At 46.6% G+C, this 25,428-nt stretch overlaps 1 protein-coding gene across 1 annotated transcript in view; it reads left to right on the forward strand.

Annotated features, from left to right (window-relative positions):
- Nucleotides 1-6,749, forward strand: part of LOC139278153 (probable G-protein coupled receptor 139) — a 66,244-nt gene extending 59,495 nt beyond the window's left edge. The window contains exons 4-5 of the mRNA XM_070896809.1: nucleotides 792-827; nucleotides 6,606-6,749. Of these exons, the coding sequence (XP_070752910.1) occupies nucleotides 792-827; nucleotides 6,606-6,749 (180 nt within the window). The remainder of the gene's footprint in view (nucleotides 1-791; nucleotides 828-6,605) is intronic.
- The last annotated feature ends 18,679 nt before the right edge of the window (nucleotides 6,750-25,428 follow it).

Below are 25,428 nucleotides of genomic sequence, written 5' to 3' on the forward strand. Positions count from 1 at the left end.
GACGTCTTCGTAATTGGCATCAGTCATGAGGCCATTCTTCACAGGCTACTGTCTGCCGAAACCACCGTCACTCTGCAGAAGGCAATCAGCATCAGCCAGGCGTTCATGTCCTCAATCTGCAGCTCCAAGCAGATGATGACTCACTCTCAGGACTCAAATCGGCAAATACTCCAAATAGAATGGCGCCTTTCACAGGCAGAACTGTTGAACATGAATCTGCCCAGGGCAGAACGTACAGGCCCCTGAGTTCTTTAAATCAGAGTCCACCGAGGGGTGCAAACGTAAGTCGAGTAGCACCATGCTGGCGTTGCAGAGGTAATCACAGGGCTCATCAGTGTCGGTTCAGAGACTATGTCTGCAAAGGCTGCAGAATAAAGGGCCACCTCCAGCGAATGTGCAAAAGAGCTGTGACTCACCACGTGGAAGAGGAGTCAGCAGATGGCTGTGAATCCAGCGCGGATTACGAGGAGATGGCTAGAGAGGCAACTCAGTCCCGGGACGAAGTGTATGGAGTTTATACCTGCACCACAAATTGTCCTCCAATGATAATGGAAGTCGAGATAAATGGCGTTCCAGTCTTCATGCAATTGGACACGGGGGCGAGTCAGTCTGTAATGAGCCAGGATGCCTTTGAGCGGCTATGGAACGATCAAGCTGAACAACCCAAGCTGCTCCCGGTTCAGGCAAAGCTGCGCACCTACACAAAGCAACTGATATCAGTTGTTGGTAGTGTGGATGTAAGTGTATCCCATGATGGCGCTGTGATAATTTACCATTATGGATTGTTTCAGGTGATGGACCAACGCGACTTGGAAGAAAATGGAAGGGTAAGATTCATTGGAACAGGGAAAACTTCATCCCTCCAGCGATCGACGTCCTCCGTGCTCAGAGGCAAAGCAAGCCCCTACCTTCGGTTGGACTAGGCACCAGAGAGCAGATACGCGCAGCCTCCGAGGCACAGACTTCTCATCACGACTGCGTGGTGATGATCCGGCTGAGACAACCCGAATGCACCTTCCCGGTTTCAGTGGCAGGACTCCTGGGGAGGAAAATTTGTGCTGCCTGCTTCTTGCCATGATTGCAACACTGAGCCCAGGGAGAAACGTGTTGGTCGGCTCAGAGCTCAACAGGATTCCCAATACCGTGTGGAATCTGCCGTCTATTTAAAGGATACATGCAGGGTGAAAGGCTGACTGCACTTCTGAAAGGGGAGGTGCTTGTTTACCAAAGTACCTCATCGTGGCTGGAGCTGGAACAATATCTCAACAGGAGAGGGAAAGGGCACCATGTTCACTGCTGGCGAACTCTAGGCCTTGGTCTACAGGAGGAGACAGGCCCTCTACCTGCAGGAGGCAGGATGCCATTCAAACAGACTCTGTGAAGGCAGTGGGAGGACATTGCAGAGCCATCAGTGCCAACAGTGTTGCCCCCTGGACAAGTTAGCAGTGCCAAAAGAAGTTAAATGACCTGATTGGAGTGGCCAAGGTAAATGAATACATCTTGCAATGCCATATCCCACCAACTGCAGCACTAGCCTCATACACTGCCCAATGCAGCACACCTCATCACTCACCTACCAACAGTCTAGCAATGACGACTCAGACCTCACAATCATAGCTTCACCTCACCCTCACAAACTTACCACCACTAAATATCACACCAACTTCCCACAGTATGTACACAATGCCAGCTATTCAACCATGATTATCACATCATCCAAACGCATTGCAGCACACTCACTGACATACTTCCCTTTCTCTTGCAGGCCAAGATGGCACACCATTGGTGCAAGCTGGAACAAACAGGTTGAGTGGCAAGCACGGCTGGAGATCTGTGTAGGAGATCACTGGAGGGGCTGTCACTGAGACCGTGGTGAGCTGCGAGGCTGAAAGTATTCATGATACATTGCTTAATCCTTCTTCTCATATCCAACTTCTCCCTCTATCCACAATCTCTTCTTACTAACAAGGTGCTGAGGGTGTAAGCATGTATATCTTGATCCTCCACCCTACCCCTCAACACAACCCGACCCTTGTGCCTGTCTCCTTTTGGATACTTAGGAACTGCCAGCTGCCCAGACTGGTCAGCAAAGTACAGGAGGAGAGTGATGGAGAAGAAGAGACACCTTTACTCGATCTGACTCTCCAAGGCACCATCTTAGAAAATAGCAATGCACGAACTTTGGAGGGTAGTATAGAGGCGGGACATGCATGTGGTGAGCCACGGGGCATGATTGCGCTGCTGCCAGGCCAAGGAGACAGGGTAGTGCAGATGTCAGCCCCCTAGAGGGTGAGATCGCACACGTTCTGCTGCAAAGGACTCAGATGAGAACTTTGATTGGACGGCATTCAGAAAAAAGATGATGGGCATGCACACAGAAATGCTTGGTGCAGTGCTATGCCTGCCAGAGAGACGCTTGTCATTGTCAAGGTGCATCGAGGGGTCCGTGTCCAACATTACCTGGGGCTTTGCACAATGCATGGAGCCCATGGTTTCCATGATAGAAGTGATAGGCAACTCCACGTGTGTGTTTAGGCGAGGCCCTCGGTTTAAACGGTGACCCCCAAGTGGCAGCGTCAAATCAGTGTCGCATGCTGACTAATGTCACGATCTGCCTGCTTTATATACTGCCGTCACACACATGTTGCTGTAGCAAGATTTTGCTGCTTTTTATACTCCATCCTCTTTGCAATAAAGGCCAAAATACCATTGGCCTTCCTGATCACATGTGCTACCTGCATACTATCCTTTGGTGTTTCATGCAAAGGTATGTCTAGGTCTCGCTATACTGGGGCACTTTGCATTCCTTCTTCATTTCAATAATAACTCCAATATGTTCAGGAGGAGCTGAGTGCCGTGCCACAAACGTTTCAATGATCTCATGAGATCAGGAAACATTTGTACAAAACCACACTCACCTTCAAATGCTGTGCCTCCCATCATATCCCCATCACTCTGCCTTCCCAACCCTCCTCACATATCCTTACTTACACCAATTTACCTTGCACGTCCTCCCATCCCTCCCTCATCTGTCCTCATCATATTATTCGCCCCTCAAACTCTCACACATCCTAATGCAATCTTATCAACTCACAGCACGCAAGTAGCCACCCCACTCCATCATAGTCTGTCTCTCATGATGAAACCTGACCACTCATTACATTAAATAGATCACTTTCACTCAAACTTCCCTTCTTTGCCTCCTAGCAGGAGAAGAAAATGCACAATAAGAGAGAGAGAGGAAACTGTAGGTTGGCTTCCATCATTTGCCACCTGCACAAAAGTAGAGGAGGCTGCGTTAGAAGTCTCGGGAGTGTCTGAACAGCTGGAAGCAGAAGACCGAGAGAGCAGACATTTTAGCAACCTAGCGATAGAATTACATATCATACAGCTAAAGGGCATACTATCAGTCACTCATATCACCTTCACCAAGTTGGTGTCCCACATGGTCCGCACCAGAAGTGGGCGGCCGCCATTTTTTTATTAAACCATCCTTGACTGCCGGCACTGAGTTTCTGAATTTCTTGGCCCTTGTATTCTCGGTCCACAGATATATGGATGTGGTCATCCATGGGAGTGAGCGCTGGGCATGGGGCAACAAAGGATGTGACAGGTTTCTGTACCTGGGCGTGTCGGGTAGTGTGGTCAGCATGGCAGGTCACGACCCCGTTACTGCTTCCATCCCGCTGCAGACAAAGACTTTCTGATAATGGGCCCATTATACCCGCCAGCCCTATTAAATGTTGTTGGTCAGGTGACGTCATCCATGTCACGTTTTCACGTGGTTCATTAAAAGGAGCCAGGGCCACCTTGGATTTGATGCTTTATCTGGGAATGTGCAGGCAGCACACTGGAGGTTCGCATTGCCCCAAAGACTTGGAGAGATGGCTGCAGAGAGGCAGAGAGCTGCTTTCAAGTTCTCCGATGATTCCCTCCATATCCTTATGGATGGTGTCAGAGCACACAGGGAGGCCCTCTTCCATTACAATGGGCGGAAGAGACATCCGCAGGAGTCAAAAAGAGCCTGGCTGCAAATTGCAGAGGAGACAAACAGCCGGGATATAAGAACATAAGAAATAGGAGCAGGAGTAGGCCACACGACCCCTCGAGCCTGTTCCGCCTTTCAATAAGATCATGGCTGATCCGATCATGGACTCAGCTCCACTTCCCTGCCCGCTCCCCATAACCACTTATCACTTTATCGTTTAAGAAACTGTCTATTTCTGTATTAAATTTTTTCAATGTCCCAGCTTCCACAGCTCTCTGAGGCAGCGCATTCCACAAATCCACAACCCTCTGAGAGAAGAAATTTCTCCTCATCTCTGTTTTAAATGGCCAGCCCCTTATTCTAAGTTCATGCCCTCTCGTTCTAGTCCCCTCTTCCACCCCATCAGTGGAAACATCCTCTCTGCATCCACCTTGTCAAGCCCCCTCATAATCTTATACGTTTCAATAAGATCACCTCTCATTCTTTTGAATTCCAATGAGTAGAGGCCCAACCTGCTCAACCTTTCCCTCATAAATCAACCCCCTCATCCCCAGAATCAGCCTAGTGAACGTTCTCTGAACTGCCTCCAAAGCAAGTATAGCCTTTCTTAAATATGGAAACCAAAACTGCACACAGTATTCCAGGTGTGGCCTCACCAAAACCTTATATAGCTGTAGCAAGATTTCGCTGCTTTTTATACTCCATCCTCTTTGCAATAAAGGCCAAAATACCATTGGCCTTCCTGATCACATGTGCTACCTGCATACTATCCTTTGGTGTTTCATGCAAAGGTACATCTAGGTCTCGCTATACTGGGGCACTTTGCATTCCTTCTTCATTTCAATAATAACTCCAATATGTTCAGGAGGAGCTGAGTGCCGTGCCACAAACGTTTTAATGATCTCATGAGATCAGGAAACATTTGTACAAAACCACACTCACCTTCAAATGCTGTGCCTCCCATCATATCCCCATCACTCTGCCTTCCCAACCCTCCTCACATATCCTTAATTACACCAATTTACCTTGCACGTCCTCCCATCCCTCCCTCATCTGTCCTCATCATATTATTTGCCCCTCAAACTCTCACACATCCTAATGCAATCTTATCAACTCACAGCACGCAAGTAGCCACCCCACTCCATCATAGTCTGTCTCTCATGATGAAACCTGACCACTCATTACATTAATAGATCACTTTCACTCAAACTTCCCTTCTTTGCCTCCTAGCAGGAGAAGAAAATGCACAATAAGAGAGAGAGAGGAAACTGTAGGTTGGCTTCCATCATTTGCCACCTGCACAAAAGTAGAGGAGGCTGCGTTAGAAGTCTTGGGAGTGTCTGAACAGCTGGAAGCAGAAGACCGAGAGAGCAGACATTTTAGCAACCTAGCGATAGAATTACATATCATACAGCTAAAGGGCATACATCAGTCACTCATATCGGGACTCATGGCATCAGTCACAGAATGGTCATCATGTGCATCATAATATGTGCACACATTATTTATTCTCCCGCAGGACTATCAAGGGTACCCCCTCTGCCTACTTTCCAGGATGTAGAGGTAGGACACTGAGAAGTGTAGAGGAACAAAGGGACAATGGAGTGCATGTCTACAGATCCCTGAAGGTAGCAGACCAGGTAGATCAGTTGGTTAAGAAGGCAGACAGAATACTTGCCTTTAGTAGCCGAGGCATAGAATACAAGAGCAGGGAGGTTATACTTGAACTGTATCAAACACTAGTTTGGACAAAGCTAGAGTACTGCATGCAGTTCTGGTCACCCCATTACAGGCCATATGCCATTGCACTAGAGAGTGTACAGAGGAGATTTACGAGGATGTTGCCTGGACTGGTAAATTTTAGCTACGAGGAAAGATTGGATCGGCTGGGGTTGTTTTCTTTGGAATGGAGGAGGCTTAGGGCAGACCTTATTGAATGTATAAAATTATGATGGGCGTAGGTAGAGTGGATAGGACGGACCTATTTCCATTAGCTGAGGTGTCAACAACCAGGGGACATAAAATTAACTTAATTGCTGTAACATTTAGAGGAGATTAGATCAAAAATGTCTTCACCCAGATGATAGTGGGGTCTGGAGCTCACTGCCTGAAAGGGTGGTAGAGGCAGAAACCTTCTTACATTTAAAAAATACTTGGATGTGCACTTGAAGAGCCATAACCTACAAGGCTACGGAAAGTGGGATTTGGATGGATAGCTCTAGGCAGGCTCGGCCAAAATGGCATCCTTCCGTGCTGTAACTTTCTATGATTCTACATTTCTATGAAGAGCAAGACGACTCCTTAGAGGAGCCTCCAGCTCTGAGGGTGCACCGTCACCAGACATAAGCGCACCCTGCACCAGCACAGAGATGCACACTCCTGTAAGTCCAATGCGAGATAGAATGGTGTGTCAGCTGGTGTGTCACAAGTGAGCAAGAGCACATGGTGCAGACAGGGACAGCAGTATAGTCTCCTTGCTGGAGGACGCAGGACTGTCCCAGCTCTGCTCAGCTGCAGGCAGACACTGAGCCTCAGGAAGTGGCTGATTCTGGAGGTGCAGGAAGAAGTGCAGGGAGCTCTGACCGGTTTTGTGAGCACGATGTCTGCAAATGTTCAGAGAATGCAGGAGTCCATCTCCAACAGGAGCATCACCATGTCACAGGCCATGGTGAGAGTCGGTCCTTCCATGGATATGGTGCCCATCTGCACAGAGCAGCTAATGCACTACCCACAGGAGCACATGGTGTTGATGGAGAACTGATGAATACTTATGGAGCATAGATGGCAGAGGCTGACAGACCTCCTGTCGAGGAGAGATGTCAGCGTAGTCGTGGGTACTCATGGTCCCAGTTGTTATGTATGTATGTAAACCTTAGCAAAATATTAGACTTGCCACTAGTGGGCACACCTGTGGGAGAACTAAGGGTCACCTGTGCACCCTGGGGCAAGCAGGTATAAAAGGTGACTCACCATGCTGCTTCCTCACTCTTGAGTCTGAATAAAGAGACCAAGGTCACAACAGTTTGAGCTTGTGATATAATCCTGTGGATTGATTCTGAACATAACAAATTGGCAACGAGTAACAGATATCGAACTTTCACGTGGTAATGGCTGCCGTTGGTATTCTTGAGAGATTTGTTGAGGGTGATTATTGGGAAGCCTTAGTTGAGCACCTTGACCAGTAGCCAACGAATTGGACATGGCTGAACAGAGATCAAGCGCAGGGCGATTCTCCTCACCCTATTTGGATCATCCGTAGATGGCCTCCTTAAACATTTGCTGGCATCGGTCAAACTAACGGACAAATCTTACGCAGAGTTGTGTACACTGGCTGGGGAACACCTCAAGCCAAAGGAGAGCATCCTGATGGCCAGGTACCGCTTTTACATGCACCGTCGCTCCGAAGGCCAGAACGTGACGAGCTTTGTCGCCAACAAAAGTCGCCTTGTGGGGCAATGTGAATTTGCAGCATCCTTGGGAAAAATGTTGCGGGACTTTTTCATGCTTAGTATTGGACACAAGGTAATTCTTTGCAAACTGCTGTCTGCCGAATCCCTAGATCAGAGCAAGGCCATCACGACAGCCCAAGCCTTCATATCCACGAGCGACAACACGAAAAAGATATCTTCACAGAATCGAAGCTCACCAGCTAGCACCGTGCGCAAACTAATGTTTTCAGCAGGCAGAACAGCACAGGGCAGGGCCCACACGATTGCAGAGGCCAGACCTAGGCCTTGAGTGACTCAGAGTCCACCGTGGGGCGTGAATGTATATCCATGAGCACCATGTTGCTGCTGTGGGGGCAGCCATCGAGCTCATCAATGTCGATTCAAGCCCTATGTGTGCAAGAGCCGTGGAACAATGGTGCACCTCCAGCGAATGTGCAAACGACCTGAGACTCACCACATGGCAGAGTCAGGAGAGGACATCTGATCCAGCGAGGATCAGGATGAACGAACACGAGAGGCAACTCAAACTGAGAATAAAGTGGAACAATATGGGATACACACCTTCTCCACCAAAAGCCCTGCGATAATGTTAAAAGTTGAACTTAACGGCACTCCAGTCTCCGTGGAACTAGACACGGGGGCGAGTCAATCAGTTATGAGCCAGAAAGCATTCAACGAAGCACAGCGACCCAAGCTGATCCCGATTCAGGCAAAGCTGTGCACCTACACCAAGGAACTGATACCAGTTATTGGTCGTGCGGATATAAGAGTATTGCATGAGAGAGCAGTATACGATTTACCACTGTGGATTGTATCTGGTGATATGTCAACGCTGCTTGGCAGGTGGTGGATGGGGAAGATTCAATGGAACTGGGAAGACCTCTGCATACCTTGTCCGGTGAACGAGGTCTCCCCTTCCCAAAGGCTGAGCAAGCCCCCACCTTCAGCTGAACCAGGCATGGAAGTGCAGATCCATTTGCAGATTCCCGAGGCAGAGGTCGCTCATCCCAACCACAAGGAGGTAAAGTTGAAGCGAGCAGTGGTACAGGAGCGATACCCACCACCCAAAGCCGACGACTTAATCGCGATGATGGAAGAGGCTCCAGATCGACCATGCGGAGTGGGACTCCGGCCGAAACGATCCGAATACATCTTCCCAATGCCAGAGGCAAAATACCTAGCCAGGAAGATCACGGCAGTCGGCATCACAGACACGGACAAGAGGGCATCCAGACCACGGGATGAGAGTGCGTTCAGAGAACGGGACAAGAGTGCATCTTGACCATGGACAAAGGTGCGTCCAGACCATGGGACAAGTGTGCATCCAGACAATGGGACAAAGGTGCGTCCAGGCCATGGGACAAGAGTGCATCCAGACCATGGGACGAGAGAGCATCCAGGCTATGGGACGAGAGAGCGTCCAGACCACGGGACGAGGGAGCGTCCAGACTACGGGATTTCGCTGCAACGGAACGGAGGAATGTACCTTACAACAAGCCAAAGTAGCGGTGAACACCAACCGGTTGTATATGTATCTGACAAAGTACTTGTAACAAGTGATGCGTTATCACATGGGGTCGGGTGTGTTGTACAGCAAGCCAAGTAGCGGGCACACCCAATCGAGTTGTATATGTATCTAACAAAGTATTCATAGCAAGTGAGATGTTACCGCACGGTGTCGGGAGTGTTGTGCAGCAGTCTAAAGTCGCGGGCGAGCCCCAAACGATTGAACATGTATCCAATAAGTTAAACAAAGCAGCAGCCTGTGTTCACGGGACTAAAGAGACATACCAAAGAATGTCCCAATATGTGCTCGAGTCAGACAAGCTGCCCATCCCACAAGTTTGGGAGAGCAGAGGCAGCATTATCGATGCGTTGTTTCGAGAATGTCTAACACTGTCTGTGCACTGTAACATGATCCGCCACGGGCCAGGCACTGAGAGCAACACTAATGCTCTCAGTTGGCTACCGTTGCCCACCACCAGGGTGGAAACGGCGCAGCCCGCAGACCCACTCGCGATCGGGAAGTGCTAGAAAGTGATGGGTCAACCATAAGGGCCTCCCAGCTTAGGAGCTGGACCAGCCAAGATCCCACGTTACCGCCTGCCAAAGGTGAACTGCTAGACGGGATGTGGCTACCTATCTGTCGCAGAGACGAAAGACCCATCCCAACGTTGCAAAGTAAGGTAGGGCGGCGACATACAGTTGGTGGTCCAGGGCTCCCATACTGCGGCCCAAGGTCCACGGGGACCACTAGGTCTCCTGCCACTACAAAATGTCTCAAGTCCATTGCGGCCATCCTGGGCTTGTCAGACCTCAGGGTCAGCAAGCCCAAATCACAAAACCTAGCACCACTTGTTTCATGGTCGACTCCCTGCAGACCCGGCTATCCTGGGTGCTAAGCAGTCACCAGACAGAATCACTCACAACCGAGCCGTCCATATGCAATCAGCAGAGAGTGTGCCATAATTGCATGGCCCCTCCACGCGACAGCAGAATAAGTGATGTAGACCATGTTCAGGGTCCCAGTTGGGCCGCTGGTTACGCATTAGCCAAGGGAGGGGAATGGAGTGTATCTACTGAAAACGGAGCATTTGATGGTGACACCATGTACCGTGCTAACGAGTAAAGCAGTGGGACCAGACCAAACTGCGAACTACAGATAACCAGGAACCACTGTGAAAGTTCCTGGCCCCCAGCGACCCACTAACACAATCAACTACGCCATCAACCACGAGGATGAACCCACCATGTCAGGACTTCAACCAAGGCAATTGACCCGGGTACACAAGGCAACAGATCGCCTCAATTAGCAAATAACTTGCACATATGACTTTGCGGGCAGTGATGTTATATATGTATGTAAACCTTACCAAAATGTAAGACTTGCCACTAGGGGGCACACCTGTGGGAGACCTAAGGTTCACCTGTGCACCCTGGGGCAAGCAGGTATAAAAGGTGACTCACCATGCTGCTTCCTCACTGTGGAGTCCGAATAAAGAGACCAAGGTCACAACAGTTTGAGCTTGCGATATAGTCCTGTGGTTTTCTTCTGAACATAATACCAGTGATGTGCAGCAAGGTGCTCTCCAGCTGCTTGCGAACAAAGGGGTGTTGCTAGCCCATGAGAACGATGATGTGAGAGTGGGGAGGGTAGTATGTGGTCCCCGCAAAGTGTTTACGCTTCTCCACCTTTGCCTCCCCCTCAGTCAGAGCCCTAAGTCGGCCCTCTCATCATGACGGCCGAATCTGCCCCTGCTCAGTCGCCAGAGGAGCAGATATTGCTGGGGCCTGCATAGGCTCCAAAACCCAGAGCTCGTATCCCAAGATTATCTAAGCATTCACAACACGGGAGTGAGCAGCCTGCCCCTACCTCTGCTGAAGCCACAGGGGTAGCACCTCGTAGAAGTGTGCATAAGGGAAATCTGGCACACAGGTAGATTCACAATGGTAGCAACTAGGATATTTTAGTCAATGTTAATGGCAAGTTTGCGTTAATGTATTGTTAACCATTAAAATCTTTATTTACGCCACTTTACCGTCTTGGACTCATTTGTGTGCCCCTTTGGAAGTGGTGTAGTGAGTTGCAGTGACCCGTAAGACATAACAGAACGTCCAGCAATGGTGGTCAGTGTGGAAGGAGTGGCTTGGTTACTGTTGGCATTCTTTATGGTGTTGCTGTGGGATGGTGCCAACCTGGCACAGCATGTGGCAGTCGTATTGTGGTGCACCGCAAAGTTAAGTAAATCTGGCCATCCATGGCCTCCCGGGCAGTAATATGCTTGTGTGCTGATACCCTCTGTCCTGTGCAGCATCAGCTGGTTGTGGAGAAGTTTGGCGGTGTTGTTGTTGGTGCTGCTGGTGTGTCTGGTGCTGCTGGTCTTGGGGTTCATCGTGGTCCCATTCTGAGCACCATGGTGACACAGCAGAAACGTCACTCACTGATTGAACAGATGGAAGGTCAACTGGAGTTGAGAGAAGCAATCTGTCAATGGTGAGAGAGGTTCTTCCAATGAGGTGACACTGGAGACTTTGCTAGACACACTTACAGCCTGCAGAAAGTTTAATCTGTGCTGCCAATGTCGTCAGGAACATATTCTGCCTGAGGAAAGTGATTAGCTGTGAGTTGCGAGTTTTAGTACCATTTTGGATGCTGTCAATTAATCAGCTGGAGGAATGGCCACTGAACTCCTGCCTCAGGCTGATAGAAGTAGTTCACAAGCTGCGTGAATCCAGTAGCCGTGTGAGGAAATTTGAAATGTGTCGACAAAAAGGCGTTCACATGTCTGACAAGAAGCTTAAAATAATCTCAATTAGGTCCCCGCCTCTTCGGGTTGTGTTGCTGCCGCACCAGCAAATGCTCCAGAGGGAAAGGCGTGCAGCGGCAGGATGAAGTCAGGGTCCTCACAGACTCCGGCTTTTATCGAATTTCTCACATGACCCACCTCAAATCGCACCTGCACAGACCACAGAACATTGTGGTCTGGGTGTGGGCTCTGAATTAAATAATAGCTGACCTCTCTCTGCGGAGTTCCTTGCCACAAAACTAGACGCTGCCGGCTTACCCACCCAATCACCCAGCCACTGATCAGGCTCAACACTGCCAGAGGAACCTCACAATGTCAGCACGAGGAGCCAGTGGGATCTGGAGCAGAACGGAGAAACAGGATTGGAGTAGGTAACTGCAGCTGTAGAGACAGGAGCAGACACGATAGGCTGAATGGCCTTTGTAGGTTTTTTCATTCAGCTCTGTAAGTTGACTTTTTCTGTTTTCCTTCTCTCTCATTCCATTAACATTCAAATTGGTTCAGAGACAGAATTGTGAGGGTTGAAATTACTCAGATAAACTGATCCACTGGCTGAAACTGATATGAAACCACTGGAACTAACCTCCTCTAACAGTTGTGAATGATTAGCAGCTATCGAGACTCAGTTAAATGTATCGATACTATTCCTTTCAATCACTCGCTGTGATAGCGAGTTCTACATTCTTGCCACTCTTTGGGGAAAAAGTTTCTTCTCAATTCCCGATTAGATTCCTTGCTGACTGTCTTATATTGATAGCCTTTACTCATGCTCTTCCCCACAAGTGAAAACATTCTCTCTGTATCTACTCTGTAAAAACATTTCATAATTTTAAAGACCTCTATTAGAGCACCGTAATGTTTTCAAGAGAAAAGAGGCCCAACCTGTTCATCCTTTCCTGATATGCATCCCCTCGCATTTCTGGTATCTTCCTTGTAAATCTTCTCTTCACCCTCTCCCAGTGCCTCGATATCCTTTTTGTAATATGGCGACCAGAACAGTACACAGTACTCTGTGTGGTCTCACCAAGGATCTGATACAGGTTTAGCATAACTTCCCTACATTACAATTCTGTACCTCCAGAAATAAACCCTAGTGCTGGGTTTGCTTTTTTATGACTTTGTGTCGCAACATTTAGTGATTAGTATGTTTGTTCTCCAAGATTCCTTTGTTCCTCTGCATCACTCAGACTCACAACCTCCAAGAGAAACGGACGTTCGCAGATCATCACGAGTGAGTATATATTTTAAATATCACTCATAAATCCGATGTAATCTGCCGTGAAACGTATCGGTCGCCTGGGGTGTCCGAACTTGTGAGAAAGGTCTGCAATAGTGTAAAAGAATTGAGGGTAGTTAAGAGGTCACAATAGTAATTATCAAAGTAGAATTGGCATCGTAGGTTTGTAATTGCAGATCCTAGGTTCGAGGAACCCAGGTTAAAGGGGACAACGAGCTGATAGAGGGGTAGAGGTACCAAACATATAACACAAAGATATGCTAGATTAGGGGGCCGGGAGGTTCACTGAGAAGGTATTTTGCCGATGACCATAGAAAATTGATAGTTACTATGTTAAGTGACGGATGGGATCCCAAAGAAGACGCTGCAAAAGAAAAATTATGCTGGGAGAAACAAAAAAACAAAAAGACAGCCAAAGCGGGTTTGATGGAGGTCAGTCAATGTTTCTAATATAAGACCATGGCCAGGCTTCAGCTAGAAGTATTACATAGGTTAAGGGTAGAAGTAAGTAGTTTAAAACAGCAGATGGAGGGACACTTTGGGCCCCTACGCAATGACCAAGACGACGAGATAGACAGTAAGACAAATTACATGCCCCCACCCTATGAGAAAGTAGTCCCAACTGCCCCAAAGATGGACAGTAGCGACAACGAAGACAAAACCTCCATCGCACCAGTGACAGTGACAGTAGGAGGTCCCAATGCAGGGGCACACAAATTTAGGGCCTTCATCCCCCTGGAAAAACAGGACATACTTAAGAATTTGGGTGTAATAAAACCCCGCAACAGAAACTTAGAGTTTTGGACGTCACTGCAAGAAATGTATGACATTCATGATATGCATGAACAGGACGTTCATCAACGAGTCAGGGCAACATGCCCATGTGACAAATAAAATAACCTGGCACAAAATTTTAGGGATGGGACCTGGATTACTAACGTAAATGCCACCCGAGCCATAAAGCAGGCTACATATGACGGATTCAAAACCACTGTGCAGAATGTCTTGGGACCATCACAGCCCAATTGGGGCCTTATAATGTTGGTAAAACTAAAGAAAAATGAGAACAATAATGAATATGGAGAGCGTTTATGGACAGCATATCAGGAGTCGTCAGGCCAGGCCAACCTAGACCGGAACGATATCCGCTACTGTAAAATGTTTAAAGATTGTTTTTTGGCAGAGCATCAGAAAATTCTCAAAATGGGGATAATAGCAGCCAATATGTACGATGGATTGGTACAATGGGCATGTCAGGTAGATAGCGAGACAACAAAACAGATAAAGACCGAGGTGGCGGCCATGAGAGTGGGGAATAGTCAGGAGTGTTATAATTGTGGAAAGATGGGACATCGAAAAAGTGAGTGTAGATCATCGCGAAAGAAATGCCGGAACTGCGACAGAACTGTACACCCCAAGGACCGTTGCTGGGTAAATGCGGGGAGGAGGTGGAAGGGACCAATTCAACTGCCAAATTAAGAGAGGTTGTATTATTGGAATCTTACTACTGGTCCAATTTTACGTAATGACCAACAATGAGGGTACGATTCGAGGATTAGTTTTATTGGATCAATTAGGGGCGCTGGTGGAACCCCGGGGAAAGAAGGTAATTTGGGTAAAGGCCAATGGTCAGAAGATGAGTGTGTCAGGGAGGCAAGATAGGGTCGATGGACATTCTGAAGTCGGAAGTGCCCGGATCATAACAAGGGATTGGGATGCACGAGGACAGTGGGGGGCCGTCTGCCAGCACGTCAGTGGAGTTTGGGCAATGTCCAAGCAAGACTGTGGGTTGGTAGGGGGTGACTCTGTCGTGATCCCAGGACCCGAACATACCTCACATAAACAATATCCCATTAAACCAGAGGCAATGACCGCCGTAAAACAAATCATAAAGGAGTTATTAAATAATGGGGTACTTAGAGAAGCGGAAGGAGCTACCAACTCCACGGTATGTTCAGTAAAGAAGCAAGACGGGGTCATACAGGCTGACCATTGACTGCACAGCTTTGAATAAGGTAACTCGAAGATGGCACCCCATTGTGGCAAGCCCCACGACCATATTTAATGCGTTGAAGCCTGAACACCAGGTGTTCACGGTACTCGACATAGCCAACGGCTTTTGGTCCATACCCCTAGCAAAGGAATCCCCAGGATGAATTCGCCTTTATGGTTGGTGACCACCAGTGTACCTGGATGCGGGTCCCACAAGGATTCCACAATAGTCTGGCAATAGTTCATGGAGCCATGAGCCGGGCCATAGAAAAAGTGGACCTGACACCATACAGAAGTATGATGCTGCAGTAGGTAGACGACCTGTTGATAGACTCAGAAGATGAAAGGGGGCACACAGGCACACTTATAGAGGTCCTAGAAGCATTACGAGAAGCGGGGTTTAAGGTAAACCCCAAAAAGGCACAGATTGGACAATCCACAGTGCAGTACTAGGGACACGAGATTTCCCAAGGCACTCGGACAATGTCCAAGGATAGGAAATGAGCCAAAAACAGTCCGAGGAGCGAGCAAGGTATTGGGACTCGTTAACTACTGCAGGGATTTTATACACAACTTTGCAGCAATTGTGGAACCCGTGCAGAGGTTGGTAAAAGGGGGAGAACCGTCTCTAGAGACGACAGAATGGGGTCCCGAGCAAGTGACAGCATATGGAAGTCTGAAGGAGGCCCTAATGTCTGCCCCAGGATTGGGACACCCGAATGTGGACCTCCCTTTCCACGTTTATTGTGAGAACCAAGAAGGCTTTTATGGAGCCGTGGTGACACAAATGCACGTGGACAGAATGTGCCTGCAGCTTACTATTCAACCCAACAATCACCAGTAGCCGCGGGTTTGTCCAAATGCATGGCTGCACGAAACCGTGCCACATGGGCAGTCAAGGTCAGCAAACCTGTCGTGATGACAGGCAAAATTGTCCTACACAAAACACACCCTGGTAGAAATGTTTAATACTGGAAAGCACCGCGCTATCTCCAAAGTCCACCGAGCGAAGTGGGAAGCTGTTTTATTGCCCCATGATGAATCAGTAAAGATAGTTAGAGACACCGGGGAAACCCGGCAGAAGGAATTCTCACTGGGGGCGAGCCCCATGAATGTAATGCATTAGAATGAGCAGCTACCCCAGTGAATGTGAGTGAGATAGCTCTCGAAAACCCTGACCTCACATGGTATGTGGACGGATCCGGACGGTAAATTGATGGCCACACACGTACATGATGGGCGGTATTAAACCAGGATCTTGAGGTAGTGATGTAGGGAGCTCTGGACAGAGGCCTTTCAGCCCGATTAGCAGAATTAACTGCACTGACGGAAGCCTTATTACAAGCAGAGGGAAAGACAGTGAACATATATACAGAGAGTAGGTGTGCCTTTGGGGTAGTACATGACTATATGGTACGTGGGGAAGGAGAGGGTTTGTTACCTCTTGCGGTGAGGCCATCAAACACGATGAACATATAAAATTACTATTAGAAGCAGCCAGCAAACCAGCTGAAGCAGCAGTGATAAAGGTAAAGACCCATCAACAAGTAGTGGATGAAACACAGCGTGAAAATGAGGCTGCGAGCAATGCTGGTCGAGAAGCGACCACATCCGCAGACATAAAGGTATAGTCAGTCTGTAGCATTACCGCAGAGGAAGTCATAAACATAGTTAAACTGCACGCAGATACGAACGAGGAAGAAAGAGCAGAATGGGAGAGGAGGGGAGGATCACCTGATATAGACTCCGTGTGGAGAAAGGACAGAAAGGTGTTGGCCCCTTCCTGCATTCGGCAAATGATCATGGAACTGCACCACGGCATTGACCATGCCGGGCATAACGCCATGATATCCAATATCTCACGAGATTGGTGGTGCCCGGGAATGTTGCTAAACATTGTCAGCACTGTGTTACGTACACCCAACATAATCCGGGAAAAGCGATAAAAATAAACATGGCACACCAACCCCGCCCACGGGGACCATGGGAAAACATACAGCTTGATTTTACTGGGCCCCTAATAAACACCAGGGGAAGGAGGTACTGCTTGGTGATTATTGAGCAGTTTACAAGGTGGGTGGAAGCATTCACCACCCACAATTGCACCAGAACCACGGTATACTAGCAGGAGAGGTAATTCCTAGATGGGGGATTTCCATTCAGATAGATTCGGACCAAGGGACTCATTTCACAAGAAAGGTAATGAAGGAAACTTGTAAAATACTGAACATTAAGCAGAAATTCCACACCCCATGCCATCCCCAGAGTTCGGGAATGGTCGAAAGAATTAATAGAACCCTCAAAACCTCCCTGAGTAAAACAATCCAGGAACCGGACAGGCATGGCCGGAACTCCTGCCCACCATATTGATGAGATTGCGTGCTACACCGAAATGCACAACGGGACTCACCCCTTAGGAACTAATGACTGGACGAGCAATGAAACTCCCTGAGGGAATAGTTGGAGGAGGAGTAGAGTAAGGACCTTTACGCGATAGAATTAGGAAGTATGTGATGTAACTGAGTAGGTAGTTGAAATGTATGTGACAGGAAGTGCGAGATAAACAGGGAGAGGAAGACGAGGATAAAGGAACAGAACCCCTCGGCGGTAGTACCCGAGGTGGGGGCAAGGGTAATGGTTACGGTGTTACCAGAAAAACCTGGATTCACCCCTCGATGGAGCGGTCCCTATGAGGTACTGATTAGCAGAGACACATGTGTATGTTGTAGAGAGTAGAAAGATATATATAGACTTAGGCATTAGGCACCTGCTGGATATTTAAAACTCACATAAGCTTAAATGGACACACACATAAAATGGCTGCCCAGGCATGATGGGAAACCAGGTAGTCAAACTGTGAACTGTTGAACGTTCACTGACCGAGCAATAACCCTGTGAGGCCCACTGTAGGAATGCCTGGGAAGACAGAGATAAGAAGGAAACCATCTCCTGTGAACAAGGTCATAAACCAATTAATTCCCCAGGAAGAAAGATAAGAGGGAAGCCATTTGCTATAAACAAGGCTACAAACCAATTATTTCTCCCAGATGAAAGAACTAGGGAGAGAACATATAAAGTCATCGATCAGCCCAAGTTGACAATGGTTCCCTGGATACTAGGAGAATTCTATTGGGTTAAAAGAACCTATATGTAATCTATAATCGTTGTGATTGGCTTGTGTCCAGCCGTGATGGGCTGTGTAACTGTAGTAAACTGTTTTGTAACTGTTGTGAAACATATAAAGGTACATGTAACTCTTTGTTCTGTGAAGAGAAACCTGGATACGGTCCTGAGTTTTTCCTTCCCGCTGAGCGTAATAAAAGCTGCTTCAGCATTGGAACCGACCCTGAGTGTTGAGTGATTCTTCTAAGAAAACACTAACGCTAACAATGGCGTAGTCGACGGGATTTCCCGGAGTCGCTGGACGCCCTTGGAAAAAACCCGGGTGAGTATAAAAAACAATTTTTAAGTATAAAGGGTGCGGAAGGTGGAAGCTGGTTGATCGACATGAGGAGACGGTCTAATATCTCAAACGCCTAGCCTGAGCCTGAATTAAGAGGACTTTTGTCCCACGTGACGGCCAGGAACCAAGTAGGCGTAGGGAACACACTTAGACCGTGGGATCGTGATACCGAGAGACATCTTCCGGACCCAGTAGTGTAATTTGAAATACCCCGGGATAGAACCAAGCGGTGTACAGCAGCTAACGGAATCCAAACCTGTGAACAGGGTCGGACCAACGGGCTGAGCGGTGGTAGGTAGTCGTTAAGGATACGTAGAGCACTGCGGGAATTGCTTAAACGCGTTTTTAAGAATTGTATAAGTTTGTGTAACAGCAGAACTTGTGACCTGACAGTAGCCAAGAGACAGTTTACTACAAGTCGCGCTAGAAAGAAAGCGGACCTCTGAGAGTAGATTCCTAACGGTACTAGTCCTACCCAGGAATGGCCATGAAAACAAGTAAACTCGAGTGGAGACCAGAAGGGTCGCTTACCCGCCACCTGGCGGAAAAACAAAAGAAGCTAATTGAAAAAATGATTAAAGCAGGGTGGAATCCTCAGGAATAAAACTACGAATTCCCTGAAAGGTCATGGATCCAAAAATAGAGCCGGCCAAAACAAGAAGAGAGATTGTTGTAAATCGTTGAGTGAGAAGTGTCTGTGTGATTTTTGACTGCAGAATGAATTTTTTTATGTTTTCATGTTCCGAAAGCCTGGTTGGAAGAGGAATGCAAGTGTCTGTTTACTTTAGAAACAGAGTGAAAGTCTTTTTTTAAACCCTTTGTAATGTTGTCCTGTATGTGGGAAGTTTTAAGACATTTAAGTTAGAAACGCAGGTGTGGATTTATTCGGATGATAAGTTACGGAGCTAGGAAAATAAACAAATAAAGAATAGGTTTGTTAAGCAAAATATTTATTTGACATGCTCACTTACTTGCCGAAAGAAAACATGCAATGATTGATTGGGTTGAAAGACATAAATTTGGTCTCGGAATGAGATAAAGAATGCTTAAAAAAAAAAGAGAGCTTCTAAAAAAAAAAGTTTTAAATAAAGATTGAAATTACAAAGTTTGAATTGGGATTTTGAGATATTCAGAGAAGGCACAGGAAATACTGAGGTGGATTTAAAAAAAAAAGAAAAAGATTAAATTAAATCTGATCAGGTCAAACTCCTGGGCAAGTGGCGAGCTATCTGCGAAGGTGTAAAAGGAACTTTTGGAAAATGTTAAAAAACAGCAAGCTTTAGTAACGACTTTGAAACTGGAGCATTTTGAGATAACGAAAGGCAGCACTCAAACTCTCAAAGCTGGTCTCCATTCCAGTTATGGAGAAAAAGAAAAAGATAAAGACGCCACTTTGAAAGTAAACAAATGATTTTAAATTAACAACTTTATGGAGTTACGAACCCTCCGTGTAAAATACAAAACCTAATTTGAAGAAAGGAAAAAAAAAGATGTAACGGACTAAATGAAAAAAGACATAACTTACTAAATACTAGTTGATGTTTGCTGTGAAAAAGATATTGGTTTAATTAGAAGAGAAAAAAAAATTGGAATAAGTAAAAAACACTCTACATGGATTCGAATTTTCAATTATGAAAAAGTTTCAATGCAGTTTGAAAAGATTTCCAAAATGGACAGTGTTTATCAAAAATGTCCCGAACAGTCTAAACAAGCAGGAGGGTTTTGAAGATAATGAGGAGAAAGAGAGAAATAAAAAAAAACAGAATTGAATTTCAGTAAACAAAATTGCTATTGTATGTGTGGTCTTGTTTTAAAACAATTAAAAAAAAATTCTTTGGCAAGTACTTGAATTAGAAGTTAAGAAAACATTGGAGTTTACTCTAATGATTTATGCTGTTTTTAACGGATTCCTAATTTCGAAGCCAGTTTTGAAGGCACAAAGACTTTTTTTTTCAGATGATTACGTGAAGTCACGTAATGACATCAGGTCTTCTTACAAACCTGGAAAGGAGTTAACCCTTTCCATTGACAGCCGTTTTATACTGAACATTATTAATTTGGATTTCTTAATAGAAAAAAAAAGACTCACCTAACAGAGGAAACAAAAATAAAAACAGAACTAGCTTATGTAATAATACTTGCCTGATACAATAAAGAAATAGATATTCAATAAAACAAATTGAAGAGTTAAAAGCGAAGATAAACAGGCTGGAAGAGATAACGGGACTAGACGGATAGTGCAGTGCGCAGCCATAGCACCGTCACCTCTGGCAATAGAGCCAATGTACCCCACGGTGGGTAGGTGTAGTCCACAAACCCAACCTAATGGTAAAGCAGACAGCGATGTTTGGAGGAATAGCTTTGGCCTTGGTCATAGGAGTTTGGGTAATATTTAAGTGAGTAAAGACACGGGCGCACGCCCTACAGATTCAGCTCGAAATGGTTCGATTATAACCTTGTGCTTCTGATTTTGCAGGGTGACAGGGACTCTCGTAGAGCAAAAAACTTAACCCCTGGTGACGACCAGGCCGTCTGTTTAAAATTACAGATAATACTTACCGGAATGGGAATACGAACGGCGCTACTCGTAATCTGGATAGCCCTGCGACATGCACGTACCCTGGGCAACACCGACGGACAGCAGAGCACGCTGGAAATAAACAACTATATGAACTATGGAGTCTTGTTTAATTTAACGGCCGGAATGTGCATCCCAGCAGCCAAGGACTGGAGCAAGGACAGGACTTATTTTAATGCATGGTTACAAGTGAATCCTAATAAGAATCCTAATAAGAATAAGAGTATGTGTACAGTGCTCCACGGGTATAAGGAGCAGATGCATTAAACGGAGGGATGTCAAAGGGCCTGATGAATGTACTTTCGGCATAATTTGCGCGCCTCCGGGACAATCCCAGCAATCAGTCATCCGCAAGAAGGGAGTGGGGCTGTGTGGGTATTACGAGGAGGCGGGGGCGACTGCAATATCATTGTATGTATGTTTCTCACCCCCTCCGACACCGCGCCCCATAAGAATCACTACATTGCCCGAGGAACTGCCTTGCCCCATAACTACGAAGGGATCAGAGAATGGGATTGTAATGTACAGCGAGGGGGAACTGTTGTATGATAATGTTAGACATGAAATTGTGCCTGTTCTGATCAATATTTCAGGCATCCAGATGCTGGAATACTGTACAGAACAGTCAAGGAAGATGTACAATGTATTAAGTAAAGTTGTAATGCAGCAGGCTGCCGATGCCATGGGTGCCAGTAAGTTCCGGGGACAGGGGTTAGCCCCCAGGATGAAGAGGGAAATAGTTAATGATGTTGCTACCGTTTTCAATACAGAGACCTCCATAGTGAACTCGATAGACATACAAGAATTAAATGAGAGGGTGGAACAGCTTAGAGGGGTGATGAAGGGGTTATTGGAGAGGGTGGAGCAAAACCAGGAAGACCAAGCCAACCTAGGAAAGGAGGGTGCCAAAATCCAGCTGGATGGCATCTCAGTCATGGAAGCTCACGCCAGAACCATCAATCACCTCATTGATAGAGAACAGGAAGATTTAGCTCAGTTGGCTAACCAAAGGGGGACACTGGATAATTGTACTCTGAAGGGACTGACCAGAGTATACCCAGCAATTCCAGATTGCCAGATGGGTAGGACTACCGGGATAGGGACAGTCCTGATGATCCCTATAGTCACGCCGGACTCAGGGCCGTTCCCCCTATACCAACGAGAGAATATCGGAGTAATACGGGAAAATGTCTCCATACGCTACTACCTAACCACCACCTCTGCCGTTCGTCGAAACAACATACTTACTGGGATTTCCCTAGCAGATTGCAAGCAAAGGGGGGAAATCACAGTATGCCCTCACCCGGTGGGCCGAGGGGAACTAGACGAGTGCGGGTTTAACCGAACCAACGGGTGTGTACTAGAAATAGTGCCCGCACACATGCACTTCGCGAGGGCAGGCTACGGAGGGAGGGGAAGATACTGCGTCTCTACCACAGAGCGTTCATACCAGTATAATGACCTGCAGTGCCCTATACCGCAGCCAAACTTTTGCTTTACACCACTACGACCTGTCGCGATCGGGCAAGCGCATATCACCCAGGTTAGGCGCCGGAAGTCCGAAGTTATCGAGGTAACCGATCAGCTCCATGATCATTTACAGGATTATGACGAGCCAGAGCAGGTCCCTATCCCACATCTAACCGAGGTATTACGGGAGTTAAGGCTCAGAGTGGGGCAATCCGTAAAAATCTATCACCAGCTACAAACTAAAATCAAAGAACTGGAAGAAGATACCGAGGTAGACTTACAAAGTCAGAGTTGGTGGAGAAAGGTCTGGGACTGGGGAATAAATGTGAACATCCACCCATGGATCCGAATTATTTCACACACACTGGTCGGTATACAATTAATCTTAGCACTAACATGGGGCGTGATGGCCTGCCAGGTATGCAGGCGCCACAAATGGCGGAAACGGACTAATCACCGTTCCCTGGATATTAAACAAGCCTGTTTGAAAAGGGGACGGGAGGAGCTAGCCTTTGTTAATTTGATTTAAGCAACCGGAACTCCTGAAACCGCGTGACTGGCCAGCACGTTGAGGCAAGGAATACCGGGCCGTGCACAAATATCAGATAAAGGCAGTATTTCGGTTAAAAGGGGACTAGGACTAGTCCCTTTACCGAAAGGGGGAATTGTTGCAGAGAGTAGAAACATATATATAGACTTAGGCATTAGGCACCTGCTGGATATTTAAAACTCACATAAGCTTAAATGGACACACACATAAAATGGCTGCCCAGGCATGATGGGAAACCAGGTAGTCAAACTGTGAACTGTTGAACGTTCACTGACCGAGCAATAACCCTGTGAGGCCCACTGTAGGAATGCCTGGGAAGACAGAGATAAGAAGGAAACCATCTCCTGTGAACAAGGTCATAAACCAATTAATTCCCCAGGAAGAAAGATAAGAGGGAAGCCATTTGCTGTAAACAAGGCTACAAACCAATTATTTCTCCCAGATGAAAGAACTAGGGAGAGAACATATAAAGTCATCGATCAGCCCAAGTTGACAATGGTTCCCTGGATACTAGGAGAATTCTATTGGGTTAAAAGAACCTATATGTAATCTATAATCGTTGTGATTGGCTTGTGTCCAGCCGTGATGGGCTGTGTAACTGTAGTAAACTGTTTTGTAACTGTTGTGAAACATATAAAGGTACATGTAACTCTTTGTTCTGTGAAGAGAAACCTGGATACGGTCCTGAGTTTTTCCTTCCCGCTGAGCGTAATAAAAGCTGCTTCAGCATTGGAACCGACCCTGAGTGTTGAGTGATTCTTCTAAGAAAACACTAACGCTAACAGTGTAAATATGAAATGTGGCGGCCGATGGAAACATTGGTCCGAGCTGAAAGTATATAAGGAATGGAGGAATGCATTGATAGATGCACTTTTCTGGGGATTGGCAATACTAGGGGTACTTGACATAATTAAATGGATCTGGGAAAGGTCACATTCCCAGAGAAATGGTGCAAACAAGCTGGTAGAAGTAGAAATGTTAAGAATCTAACAAAAAACCGAGAATATCCAGGATCTGTTTTATCCACAGAATGTATATCAACGTGATCACCACCAACCTTATAATTCTACAAGGACAAGGAAGGAACTAGTAGCCCATCACCCACCCCACAGGGAAGTACAAGTCGTGACAATCATACAGGAGGGGGAAGAGGAGAACTCCAAGTTGCCCTCACATAACAAAAGGGGCCAAAGGGAGAGTAGTAATGAAATATACAAATGAAAAAATACACTTTGGAATACGCCAGAAGATAATCACAATATTTCTAAATCTGACCGAGCTAATGATCCCCAGATTTTACAGGTCAAAAACAATAAGCATGTATAAAAATCTGACACGGCGGGCCTTAGATGGACCAGAGTCTAAAACCCAGAGGTTTATAAAATGATAGGCATGGGTTATGCGGCGGGAGTAGCGATGGTAAACAGTATAGATCTCCAGGCGGTAGAAAAGCACATTGACACACTCACCCTAACCCGAACAGGGATGCTGGAGAGGGGAGACAATTACTGGAAGATGCAGGCCCAATTGGGAGATGGGGCTGATAGAGAATTGTTACAAGTGACCCACACACTAAGGGATCATGCCAAGACAATTAACTTCAGAAACGTGTACCAAAAATACAAAAGCGAAAGCGGATGAAATGCTGAGGTATGTGCCAGGTATGGAGCATGAATGATAACTACAGTCGAACATAACTTAGAATAGCTGCAAAATAGGGAGGTCCCACATTAGATAATCAATGATGTATTGAGAAAAAGGGAAACAGACGCCTATGGAATCAGGCTTCTAAAACTAAATGTGTAAATAGTCATCAGAATATAGTCGGATTTGTACTGTCAATACCACAATATGATGTGACCAAGGGAAACCTCCTGTATACAGTTGACAATATAGGAGAAATAAGAAACCACACATGGGTCAGATACCACAAACTGCACCAATACGTTATTAAGAAGAGAGATGATACCAAGGGTGTGTGCATTAAAGATTGTTATAAGAATAACCAGGTTGTTTTGTGCCGAGAACAACCCAAATTCGATCAAGATGACTGTGGATAAAGCTGCACAGAATGATGTGTCATCAGCATAATCCCGCTGATGTTGGATTCCGAGACAACAGCAGCACCACGAAGTAACGTGCAATGGTGTTCAGCACCACAGCCACTAACTTGACTGTGGGAGGAGTAACGCACTGCCCCATCACTAACACCGACTTTTGCTTCACCACCAGAGAAGAATTTAATATTTAGGGACATATTACATACCCACAATTAAAAGAAGAAACTATCAGTGGAATGGTGGTAGACACTATAAAGGTGCAGTACAAGGGATTCGCAGAGCGTCAGGGAAAACCCATTTGCAAACTAAGTGAAGAACAGATAGTGTTGGAGAA

This window comes from Pristiophorus japonicus, chromosome 13 (assembly GCF_044704955.1).
Source record: "Pristiophorus japonicus isolate sPriJap1 chromosome 13, sPriJap1.hap1, whole genome shotgun sequence".
Classification (NCBI taxonomy): domain Eukaryota; kingdom Metazoa; phylum Chordata; class Chondrichthyes; family Pristiophoridae; genus Pristiophorus; species Pristiophorus japonicus.